At 37.8% G+C, this 13,823-nt stretch overlaps 1 protein-coding gene across 3 annotated transcripts in view; it reads right to left on the minus strand.

Annotated features, from left to right (window-relative positions):
• Positions 1-13,823, minus strand: part of LOC131146494 (probable cyclic nucleotide-gated ion channel 20, chloroplastic) — a 168,215-nt gene that overhangs the window by 14,192 nt on the left and 140,200 nt on the right. For all 3 annotated transcript variants that reach the window (XM_058096128.1, XM_058096127.1, XM_058096129.1), the window contains one exon: positions 12,426-12,555. In XM_058096128.1, coding sequence (XP_057952111.1) covers positions 12,426-12,555 — 130 coding nt within the window. The remainder of the gene's footprint in view (positions 1-12,425; positions 12,556-13,823) is intronic.

Consider the following 13,823-nt stretch of genomic DNA (forward strand, 5'->3'; position numbering starts at 1 on the left):
TTAAAAAGAGCGAACACACTAAGCCTGAATCCTCTTGAGCAACAAACCCAAATGGTTGCTCCATATAAACCTCCTCCTCAAGGTCACCATGCAAGAAGGCATTTTTCACATCTAACTGACGCAAAGGCTAGTGACAAGTAGTAGCCAAGGAGATGAATAGACATACTGATATAAGTTTGGCAAACAAAGAAAAAGTATCAGAATAATCCAAACCATACACCTGAGTGTATCCCTTAGCAACAAGATGAGTCTTTTGACGAGCCACAGAACCATCAGGGTTGACTTTCACTGTGTAAACTCAGCGACAACCATCCAAAGACTTGTCAGAAGGAAGAGGTACCAAGTCCCAAGTACCATTGTCATGTAAAGCATTCATCTCTTCAACCATAGCATCCCTCCACTTTGAATGGGCTAAGGTTTCCAAAACAGGTTTAGGAAGGGTAGTAGATGATAGAGTAGTGACAAAACAATAATAGACGGATGATAAGGGGTCATAAGAAATATAGTTGGAAATGGGGTGTTGAGTACATGTGCGTTTACCTTTCCGAACAACAATAAGAGGATCACAATCATTGGAAGTATGATCATTAGACAAGGAAACCAAAGGCATGGTAGTAGAAGCTAGAGGGGACTCTCTTCCTTGGAGTTGCTATCGTGAATACACCTGCAAATTAGGATGATCAAGGCGATGCGAAAGACTTGAACTACATGGAGACTCAAACGGTTGGTTGGGCAAGGACAATAACGTTGAATTTGGAAGATTAGGCAAAGGAAGAGACTCAATGAGAAGTGCGTAGTGACTGGGTGTAGTAAGGAGTAGACTTAAAGAAGGTAACATCGATAGAAACAAAGAAGCGATGCAGCATAGGACTATGACAATGATATCCCTTTTGAGTATATGAGGAGCCCAAAAAGACACATTTTATAGCACAAGGATCCAACTAATCCACCCCAGGAGTTAGTTGATGAACAAAGGACACACCCAAATATATAAGGAGGAAGAGAAAATAAAGGTGAATTAGGAAAAAGAATGAAGTAGGGAATTTTACCACTAAGAACAGAGGATGGCATTCTGTTGATTAGATAACAAGCAGTAAGTACGACATCACTGCAAAACACTTAAGGTACATGCGTTTGATAAAGTAAAGTGCGAGTGATTTCAAGAAGATGTCTAATTTCCGCTCTGCAAACCCATTCTGTTGAGGAGTATCGACACAGGATGATTGATGAACAATACCAAACTGAATCATATAAATAAGTGAATTGTGCACTGAAAAGTTATTTAGAATTGTCGCTTTGAAGTATTCGAACTAGTTGAGTCTTTATTTTAGAACAAGAGGCACAAAATACATGAAATAACTCAGAAACGATCTTTTATTAAATATAACCAAGACATTCTTGAATAATCATCCACAAAGGTTATAAAGTACCGGAAACCCAGCTTGGACACGACCCTACTAGGATCCTATACATCTGAATAAACTAACACAAGAGGTCTTGCAGCTTTCCCAATTGACAAGACTTACAATCGAGACTAGACACAGAACTCAAACCAGGAACAAGACATTTTAACTTTTCCAATGAAGGATGACCCAAGCAACAATGAATTTGGAAAGGTGTGGCAGCAGTAGTGCAGGTAGTAGAAGGAGATAGCGGCTTAAAGTGATAGTGTCCACCTGCCTCACGCCCTCCGCCAATCGTCTTCCTCATCTTCAAGTCCTGAATAACCATAGGATTAGGGAAAAATGTCACTGAATAATTCATGGATTTAGTAATTTTAGTAACGGACATAAGATTGAAAGGAAATTTGGGAATATATAAAACCGAAGGAAGAGAAATAGAAGAAGTGGGATTTATAGTCCCAATTCCCTTGGTTGCAGCAGTGGATCCATCAGCATGAGTAACACAAGGCAAATTTGCAGGCTATTGAAGAGTGGAGAAAAATCTAGGTATACCTGTGATATGATCAATGGTAGTGGAGTCTATAACCCAAGTACTAGGACGAGAAGTACTAGATGACAGACATACTATGTGATGCTTGATACTGCTAGAACTTGGAATACTCTTCCTGTAACATAGAGATAGTACGTTACCCCCTACTCGACCCCAAAGGTGAGGAGTTGGTGGTGGCTGCATTGGCCGCCCCCAAAGGTGTTAATTCAGTGGTGGCTACATTGGCAACACGTGAAGGTCTGCCGTGAAGATCACAACATTGTTCAATACTATGATTATCCCATCCACAATGAGTGCACTTGCAAGGAATACCTTTACCTCGTCCGTCTCTACCACTACACTACTTGAACCACCATGATAACTTTTGCGATTGTTTGATAGAGAACTAGAATTACTCTATCTAGCAAAGGTTGTCCTCTAAGAGCCAAATGCAAGAACAGGAGAATGCGTTTTCAAGGAAGCATGAAGGACACGAGAATAAACATCAACAAATGACGGGAGCTCGACATTACTGAGTATGTGAGACCGAATTGCCTCAAACTTAGGTCTCAAGCTTGATAGAATATGAAGAATTGTCATTTGCTCCCTCTGCTTTTGCATCTCACGTATGTCGGTAGTTATCGGTTGCATGACGTTAAATTCATGATGAATATGCTTCATCTCTCCAAAATAATATGCAATGCTCCTATCGCCTTGTTGTAATTGAAAGTACTCCTCGGATAAATTATACATATGTGTAATGTTATTGGAGTAAAGAAGTCTGACATAATCCCAAATCTCCTTGTACGTATCTAGATGCATACACATCTGTGCAATTGGTGGTTACATTGAATTCCATAAGAGGGAATCGATCAAGGCATCTCCTAAACCTATACGTGTATTTTTTTCTCATTAGAAGACTCATATTGGAGCAAGTGGTCAGATTTCCCTAATCTTGCTAAATAAATCCGAACGACTTTAGACCATTGAACATAGTTATTTCCATCCAACTTTTGAGTCATTATTTGCGGCAGCAATGTAGGAAACAAATTTTTGGGATTCATAGATTCCATTGCGACACTCACAAATCACAAACCACACCAAAAACAAGAAGAACAATCAAAACTAATTGGGACAATCACAAACTATGAGAAGCACCGACACAACGACGGACGAGGTGAACAAGTCACCGATGGATATAGTGCTGCCACAGCACTCACAAACAGCAACCACACCAAAAACAAGAACAATCAATAATCGGAACAATCACAAACCATGTGTAGCACCGACGCAACCACGGACAAGGTGAACAACTCACCAACGGATATAGCACTGCCACAGCTTCACAACTGAACATACATACGCTGCCACGGCTCCAAAAAACTCACAAGGAAGCCTTCACAAACCTTGAACAGAAATTAATGGAATATCACAAGTGCATGGTTGAAAAAGGTTGTTTTTGAGCTAAAAGCTAGGCTAAGAGCTTGATAATACAGTTTAAAGAAGGAATCGGGACATGGCATAATAAAAAAAAAAAAAGTGGCCAAAAGTGCTCTCACGCGCCGGTGCGTGAAGGTCTGATTATGGGTATATGGTTGGTTTGGTGATTTAGTATGGGATGGATGTGGATTAGGGAAGAACAGCTGCAGGAATGGTGTTTCCTGGTGACGGCTGAGCGAAAAATGGTTTAGATAGGATCATGCTCTAATACCATGTTAAGATTTGATTAAAAATGAATGATCTAACTTGAAGACAGGTCTCTCCCTCTATTTATAATACAAATTTAAATACATTCTTATGACAATAATACCCTTACTAACTCCCACTAATTAACATACTAACACACTCAATAATAATAATACTAAAAGACATATATAACCTCTAACAGATTGTTTAGGAAAATGGGCTCAAAACTGGGCCAAGATCTGCTAGTTCGCAATTTCAAGAACTGAATTTGTATACATGATTAAATCACCTTCGAGCAGCCCAAATTCACTTGAACTAGTTGCTCACCCTCGTGTGTCATGCTGGTTTTTCCCTCCTTCACTGCATCACCACTCCAGGATTCCTTCTTGATTTATATTAAATGACTTATTTCGAACTTTCTATCTTGAATTATAATTAGTGTCTCCTTAGGTATTTTGATCCATATTCCAATCTCAGGGTGGACTTTAAGATACATGATGAAACGTAGGCTAAGAATTTAGGTTTCAACAAGAACAAGGAAACTTAAGGCTCAAAAATACCTCCCTAAAATGACATTAATGCCCCTAGTGTTGACAAACGTTGACTGAACTTGATCTTTGAACAAGCTGCCTACGTACCTTATTAGGATCAGGTCATAACGTAGTTCAGCCTCTAAAGAGCTTTGACAATTCATTTGAAGTACTGGCACGTACCAATCAGGTTAGGACTTTCTTTTTGGACCATAATGTAGGCTAAGGGTATTGGCTAAAGAAGAAAATGATTTAATAAGGCTCAAAATTATCATAATTTTTTTTTTCAAAGGTAACATTGATCAAGGATCACCTATGAAGTATGCCCCTTATTTTCCTTCATTTTTATTTTTATTTTTACTACATTTTTCCTTTTCCTTTTTCTGAAAGGATTTTTGTTTCCTCTTTTTATTTGGGATTCATTTGGGACTAATCTTTTTGAAACTACCCCAGTGTGGGGTGTGATCCTTTGACAGGTTATTCAAGAAATAGATTTTTCAGGCTCAAAAGGGCTAGCAAAGTTTTTTTTTTTTTTTTTTTTTGTAGTAGAGAAATGGCCTGCCATTCTTTTGGTAGTAACCATTGCCTCAAATGAATTGTTAAACACTAGGAGACTCAAACCCAAGTTAAATTTCTGGTAAACTAACTTTTAAGAAAAAGCTAGTTTAAAATTTAGGCTCAAAGGGTTAACAAATGGTAAATCAATGTTTGGTTCTTTTAGGAATACTGGTCGACCAAAAATGGTCACCCCTCATTTGATCGGAATGCAATCATTATACCCTTAAGACACAAATCATAATCTAGATAAAGAGTTGAGAAACTTTGTTCATTAATTTCATCATGACACATAATACATCAAGCAAAGTATGATAGAGTTTGACGAGTCCTTTCCATCTACTTCTCCTGATAAAACTCCTCATAATTTGAAATCCATTTCCCACAAGGTTCCTTGTTAAAATCTTCCTCTATAGTAGTTCATCCTTTTAAAACTACCAAGGACACATTGTTGAAGTGGGGTCCTTACAAAGCTCCAGTCTTGAGGCTTTTTCCATTTTTTTAATTTCTATTCATCTCTTTTCATTTTTTCCTCCTTTTTTTTTTGTCAGGTCTTTCGTACTGGCAAAATCATTTCCTATATCACTACACGAAACACAAGTAAAAACAAACAGAATTTGGCAAAAGGGGATGGTCAAAGGAGGATGTGATGAAATGAGATTGAAATGCATTTTATTTCATTTAAATTCAAAATAATCCAACAAAAAGAATTCATGAGTGTTGTCCTTTTATTGAAGGTTTCTTTAATTCTATCATCACTGGGTACTCGAGCACATGTCTAGCTTTTCACCATCACTTTTGTATCATATTGATTCACCTCCGAAGTTGACAACCAACCAATCCTCCAACCTAGCTTGGAACTCTATTTAGAGGAGCATCCTTTTCTTTCTGGCATTACCTCTTCCATAAGGATGTCCTTGTGCTGCTTGCACCTCTCATCTTTGTTTCTGTCCATTTCTTTCTTTACAATTCCCTGCCCAATACTGTAATTGCTTATTCTTCCCATCTTAAAGGCCCCTTCAATTCGCTCTCCAGTGATTACCAAATCGACAAAATTTTGCGGAGTGCTTCTAATAATATGGCCAAAATATGGATCTTTGAGAGTGTTGACAAATAAAGAAATTATTTCCCTACCCTCAACCGGAGGATGAACCTGTGCTGCCATTTCTCTCCAACGGTAAGCATACTCCTTAAATGTCTCACTAGCTTTCTTTTCCATATTTTGCAAAGTTAACCTGTCCGGAGCCATTTCGATCACATGCCTATACTGGGTAATGAAAGCATGAGCTAGATCCCTCTAGGTGCAAATCTTTGCTTGGTCTAGCTAAACATACCATCTCATAACTGCCCCAATCAAACGATTTTGGAAGGAGTGAGTAAGCAACTTATCATTTTCAGAATGTGTAGCCATCTTCTGAAGATGCATCTTCAAATGAGTTAATGGAAATTTGGACCCACTAAATCAGATTAATCACATTTAGAGGAATTAATTCCTCTGATGTTATAAAGATAAGAAATCTAAGTTGATTGGTAATGGACCAAGGAAAATAGGGTTAGTGTAATCGTATAAAAGAGAAAGAGAATAATGAGATGCAGCAAATGCATAGAAGAAAAGAGAGAAGAATGAGAAGATGTTATGGCCAGAAATTGAATCTCTCTGGTCAATAACACCTTTAAGGTGACATGCGTTGATATTTGAATTGTCATCATTGGGCAGAGAGCATGGTGACATTAAACCATGTGGTGACATGCGTTGACATACATTGACATTTGGATTTTGTCATCGTTGGGTATAGTGCATGGTGACATTAATTCCTTTGATGTTATAAAGATGAGAAATCTAAGTTGATTGGTAATGGACCAACGAAAATAGTGTTAGGGTAATTGTATGAAAGAGAGAGAGAAGAATGAGATGCAGCAAATGTGTAGAAGAAGAGAGAGAGAAGAATGAGAAGATGTTATGGCCAGAAATTGAATCTCTTAGGTCAATAACACCGTTAACACACTCACACAGAGACACACACATTGGTGACACCCTTTTTAGACTCTGCATATGTGGGAGCTTTATACATTGGGCCGCCCTTTTTTTTTTTTAAAGCGAAGACAGTTGAGCCAAATATTCCAAATTTTAAATAATTATTATAGATGGTCATCTGAATGCTCAAGTGCTTAGCAACATCAACAGGAATCTAGACATGCAAATAGTCTTCTATGAATATTATTGAAATTTGGAGTAAAACAGAAGACCTAATGCAGCAATAGGTCTCTTCCTTTATTTATAATATATATAAAGTACATTCTAATGACCACTATATCTTGACTAACTCTCACTTATTAACAAAACACAAACACACTAATAATACTAAATGACTAAAATAACCATTAACACTCCCCCTCAAGTTAGAGCATAGATATCATATGCTAAATTTAACACGAGCACCCCACAAAAGCTCTGGTAAACAAATCAGCAAGATCCATATTGGACTTCACATAAGTGGTGGTAATTATGTGATGGTAACGAGCTTCCACACAAGTTTCTCCGAACAAAGTGACAATCAACTTCAAGATGTTTTGTTTGCTCATGGAAGACCAGGTTGGAGGAAATATGAAAAGAAGCTTGATTATCACACATCAACCACATAGACTGAAAAATGTGGAAAACCCAATTCTTCCAACATGTTTTTCAACTAAAAAAGCTTATATGTTGTGAGCCATGACCCTATACTCTAACTCAAAACTTGACTTGGCCACTACAATTTGCTTCTTACTCTTCCATAAAACCAATTTACCACCAACAAAGATATAGTACCCGGTTGTGGATTTTCTGTCTAAAGGTGGTTTGGCCCAATTTGCATAAGTTTGAATAAGTGTGAACCTGATTTTGATATAGGAGACCTCTCTCATATGCACCGTTAGGATATATCAAGATGTGAATTACTATGTCCCGATGACTTGTCTTGGAGAATCTAGAAATTGACTTACAACACTTGTTGCAAAAGATATATCTGACCAAGTGGTTGTTGGATAATTCAACTTTCCAACAGGTTTTTGGCATCGTCCAAGATTAGGCAACAAATCACCCATGTCCAACACTAACTTGCTGTTAGGGTCCATGGGTTTATCAACTAATTTGGATCCCAATAGCCTAATCTCATCCAATAGATCAAGAACATACTTTCGCTGCGACAAAACAACTCCAATATGAGATCTGGATACTTCTATACCCAAGAAGTATTTCAATGGTCTCAAACCTTTGGTTTAAAACTTAGTTTGTAGAAAATGTTTTAGGCTTTGAATACCTTGATCATCATCCCCTGTAATTACAATATCATCCATATACACAATATGAAGAATTCTAACTAATGAAATATGATGAAAAAACACAAAGTGATCGACCACACATCATCAAAGGATAAACTCAAGTACAACAAATTGAATTGACCAAACTATGCTCTAGGAGGCTGTTTTAAACCATATAATGCCTTTTTGAACCTAGACACTAAGCCTGACTCTCTCTTTAAGCAACAAACCCAAGTGGTTTCTCTATACAGACCTCCTCCTCAAGATCACCATGCAAAAAGGCATTCTTCACATGTTGATGCAACGGCTAATGACAATTGGTGGCGAAGGAGATGAACAAACGTGCTAAGGTAAGTATGGCAACTAGGGAAAGCATCCGAATAATCCAAGCCATAAACTTGAGTATATCCCTTAGCAACAAAATGTGCTTTCAGATGAGCTACAAAACCATCAGGATTGGCTTTCATAGCATATACCTAGCAATAACCAACCACGGATTTTTCAGGAGGAAGAGATACCAATTCCTAGGTATGATCATCTTGTAACGCACTCATTTCTTCAACCATTGCATTCCATTATCCGGAGTGGGCTAAGGCTTTAGAAACAGATTTAGGACGGGCAACAAATGATAGATTAGTAACAAAACAATAATAAGAGGGAAACAAGAAGTCATAGCAAATAAAGTTGGAGATGGGATGTTGTTTACATGTGCGTTTAACTTTTCAGACATCTATGGGAGGATCAACATTGTGGGAAATATGATCATAAAACGAGGAAACCAAAGGCGTGGTAATAGAACCTAGAGAGGTCTCTTTTCCTTGGCCCCACCATCGTGAATACACTTGCAAATTAGGATGATCCAAATGATGAGAAGCACTCAAAATACATGGAGACATAAGTGGATGACTGGGTGAGCAAAAAAATCTAGAATTTGGAAGACTAGGCGAAGGAAGAGACTCATTTAGATTAGAAGCACTTAGGGACTGAAAGTAGTATGGTGTAGACTTAAAGAAGATAACATTAGACGAAACAAAAAAGTGATGCAGAGTAGGACTATAACACTGATACCTTTCGAGTGCATGAGTAGCCCAGAAAGACACATTTTATAGCTCGAACAAAGGACACACCCCCAAATATACGAGGAGGTAAATAGAATAAAAGTGAATTGGGAAAGAGAACAAAATAGGGAATTATACCATTAAGAGCATAGGATGGCAGCTTGTTTATAAGATAGCAAGCAGTAAGTACAACATCACTCTAAAACACTTGAGGTACATGCATTTGATAAAGTAAGGTGCGAATGACTTCAAGGATATGTCTATTTTTCCTCTTTGCAACCCCATTTTGTTAAGGAGTGGGGGCATAGGATCATTGATTAAGAATACCAAGTTGAGTTGTATAACTAGTGAAATTTAGTACTAAAATACTCTTTAGCATTATCACTTTGAAGTATCCAAATTAACAAACCAAATTCTGTCTTTTTGGCATAACAAAAGGCACAAAATATATGAAATAAATCAAAACAATCTTTTATTAAATATAGCCAAGCCATCCTTGAATAGTCATCCACAAAGGTTACAAAGTATCGGAAACCTAACTTGGGCACAACTCGACTAGGACCCCAAACATTGGATCGGACTAACATAAAAGGGATTGCTGCCCATTTATTGACTCGGGAAGCAAAAGGACATGATTATGCTTTCCCAACTGACAAGACTCTCAATCACGACTACACACAAAACTCAAATCACGAAGTAGTTTCAACTTTTCCAATGAAGGATGACCAAGGCGACAATGGATTTGAAGAGGTGTAGCAGCAACGGTGCAGGTAGTAAAAGGAGATATTGGCTCAAAGTGATAAGAGTCCACCAACTTCATGCCCTTCGCTATTCGTCATTCTCGTCTCAAATCCTGAATGATGACAATTACTAAACAATTCATAGATTGAGTAATCTTACTAATTGATATAAGATTGAAAAGAAACTTGGGAATATAAAAAATTGAAGGAAGACAAATAGAGGAAGGGGGATTGATAGTCCCAATTCCTTTAATAGAAATGGTGGATCTATTAGCAATAATAAAACGAGGTAAGTTTTTGGGGCACTAGAGAGTAGGGAAGACATTAGGTACACTTGTCATATGATCAGTGGCTATGGAATCTATAACCAAGGACTACGACGAGAAATATTAGATGATAGGCAAATTTTAGGTTTACCTGTCTAGGCAAGGGATGAAATGAGAAGAGAAGCTTGCTAGGATGCTTAATACTGCTAAAATTTTGAATACTCCTCCTTTGACATAGATATGGTACGCTGCTCCTCACTTGGCCTTGAAGGTGTGGAGTCTATAGTGGCAGTACTGGAAACATGAGAAGGTTTACGTGGAGATTCCAGCACTGCTCAACAGAGTGACCTCCTTGTCCACAAGTGCAATTGCGAGGAGTAACTCTACCTCGTCCATATTTTCTCCTACAGCTACTTGAACAACCTCGATAACTTCTGCTGCTGCTTGGATGAAAACTAGAATCACCCTGGGTGGCAAAGGCTGTCCTCTCAGACCTAGATGCAAGGGCAAAGAATGTGTGCTGGAGGAAGCATGAAGGATGTGAAGATAAACATCGACAAATGATGGAAACTCTGCAGTACCAAGTATTTGAGATTGGACTGCCTCTAAATCAGATTTCAAACTCGCTAGAACCTGAAGATAACTGTTATCTGCTCCCTCCACTTCTGCATCTTGCAGAACATTAGCTGTTATAGTTTGCATGATGTTAAGCTCCTTATGAATATGCTTCATATCTGTGAAATACTTTGTAATACTCCTATCTCCCTATTGTAACTGAAAGTACTCCAAGGATAAATTGTACATATGTGTAATGTTACTAGAATATAAAAGTTTGACATAATCCCAAATCTCCTTGCATGCGTCCAAACGCATGCACATCTGTGCAACCTGGGGTTCCATCAAGTTCCACAAGAGGGAAACAATCAAAGTATCTTCGTGAATCCACACTGCTTTTCTCTTCTCATCAGAGGGCAGATCCAGATGGTAACAAGTGGTCATCTTTTCCTAACCCTGTTAAATAGATCCTAATAGGCTTAGACTACTAAACATAATTCTTTCCATCCAACATTTTGGTTGTTATTTGCAGTAGTGATGAAGCAAACATCTTTTTGAGATTCATAGAGTCCATCCCAACACTCACAAACTATACCAACATCAAACAAGAGGAGCAATCAAACAAAATGGAACAACCACGAACAAAACCAATCACAGAAACAACCATGGATGAGTCACCAACAACCTAATAAAACATTGCCACAGCGCACAAAATCAGGGTATGAATGCTGCCACTGCTCCATGAGACTCACCAATGGACTTTACTATACCGAACAACAACAACCAGATTGCCAAGAGTGCATTGTTGAAAAAGGATGGTTTTTTGAACAAAAAAAACACATGCCCAATACCTTCATATTATGGTCTATGGAAGTAATCAAGACATTGTGCAGAAACAATGCCGAAGAAGCTGGCTGGAAAGTTTCTCATTGCTGGCATGTGGGGTCGGCATTGCTGGCAGTCGGCCAGCACGTAGGGGGCGAATAAAAAGTTTCCGGTGATGGGATTCTACAGATCTACATATCAGAGGGTTCTGTTGTTGATTATATGGTTGGTTTTGTGAAATATGGAAAGGTTTTTAAGGTTTTGAGAAGCGCAGTGATGGCCAGGGAATTTTCCAGCGACAGATGAGTTTTCCGGCAATCCCTGGACTAGTTTCTAGGCTGTAGGAGTGTGGTTGATCCTCCTAGACTGGCTGAATTGCATAGGATGACTAGGTTTAGGGTTTGGTGGTGGTGGAAGGGTTGACGTTGGATATTGCTCTGATACCACGTTGAAATTTGGAGTAAAACAGAAGACTTAATGCAGTATAGATCCTTTCATCTATTTATAATGTATATCAAGACCATTCAAATGACCATAATACCCTTTCTAACTCTCACTTATTAACATAACACTAACATAGTAATACTAAATGATTAAAATAACCAGTAACAAATATCATATATAAGATGTGAAGTTGTAAGCTGTTTTTGATTTGATGTCCACATTTAACAAATGTCTGAACCAGAAAGACCACATTGTTTCCTTGCTGTCTCAAACTATAACAGCAACCAAAGAGCCCCCAAAACGATTAGTAGACCACTCCTTTTTGCTCATCTTAGAAAGTACTAAATCATCAATGAGTTAAGAATCTATGAATCATAATATAAAGTAACTTCAGTACTGAAGACACATTATGCTAAACATCAAAATATAAGCAAATATATAAATTCAGCACTGAAGAGACAATAAGCTGAGCATAACAATATAAACTTTCTGAGACTTCAGTCTTATGATGACATTCAGAGGTACAAAACTCACTTTCTTGACAAATTTGAAGAGATGTCGGCGTATTTTTCTTTGAAGGTCCTCTGGCAAATTCTCAAATAGCATTTCTTCATTTATTCCTTTAGTGGCAGCCCAATTATATCGTTCTGCTTGTCGTACCTCCCTAAATTATAGGACAAGTGAATATATCAATTCTCAACCAAGAGTTGCAGGTAGATATATAGAACATGGAAACATTATCATACTATGAGGGATGAGGCACATTTTTAAGGATAGGGAAGTGATGGAGAACTGTCCAACATACTTTTAGGCAGTCATACTAAAAGTTTCAGAAATTAGGGATTTTGCTTAATTTGGAAATACAGATATTAAATAGGGCCTGTTAGTTCTGGTAAATAGTCTTCTTTTTCCTTTTCAGTTTTTCTAAAGAATTGCAAAAATGCCACCTTATTTTCTAATTTTCCAGGATTTGTATAGTGTTGGAAACATCTTTTAGTGTTTTCTAGCTTTTCTATACAAAGCCGGAAAACTGGAAAACAAGGTGGCGTTTTTTATATTCTCTACAAAACTTAAAATGGAAAATGAAAACTATTTTTCACAACAGAACAGACCCAAATTTATTTATTTTAGTGTTATTTTGGATATTTTTAGTTAGTTTGGAGTCATTCTGTAATTTTTCATTGTTTGCTTTTAGGGTTTCTTATTTGTCCATATACGCTTATGAACATATGAGATATTGGATTGGATGATCAAGAGAAACTTCTGCATAAGTTCTGTTCTCCCCTCTACGTTTAAAACTCTTTCCTGACCTTTTTTGATCAGCATCAAACCCTGCCCTTTGTGTTGAAAGGTGTCCTTCCATCACTAATACTTAATAGATAGTTCGGTAAATGAAGCCTAAAGCTTCAACCATGGTATGGCAGTAAGTTGTAACTTGGCCTAGTCTTTTGCCTTCCTCAGTGGCCAAGTTGTAGCATTCAGTGGCTTTTCAGTCTACTAACCTTGTTCAAGATTGAGTTTGTTCAATTGAACCTAATGCTATGCCGCCCTTCCCTTAGTCATGAGAAAGCAAGAGCCTTCTTTAGCTCCCAGTCCAAACAAAGGAGATTAGCCTCTTGATTGTTCAATTAATTAGATCTAAGTCTGAAGGAGTTGATTGAAGTGTGATCAGTCCAACCAGAGGAACTAGTTGTGGCAGGAATTGACGTATGTGTATCTCACCACACTCCCCTATTCCTATAAAGGTGGCAGTAGAAAAATGCTCTCCTAATCTCATTTACCCTTTTGGCTTCTTCACTTCAAAAAGGTAGTATCTTTTTTCTATTCTTGTAGGTAGCATTTTGAAGCGAAGACATTATTGAATGAAGGCTGGTTAGTTAATTGCATTAGGTTGAAGATGCAGGACTTGCCTTCACTGCAAGTGTATTCGCT

This window comes from Malania oleifera, chromosome 13 (genome assembly GCF_029873635.1).
Source record: "Malania oleifera isolate guangnan ecotype guangnan chromosome 13, ASM2987363v1, whole genome shotgun sequence".
NCBI classification, from domain to species: domain Eukaryota; kingdom Viridiplantae; phylum Streptophyta; class Magnoliopsida; order Santalales; family Ximeniaceae; genus Malania; species Malania oleifera.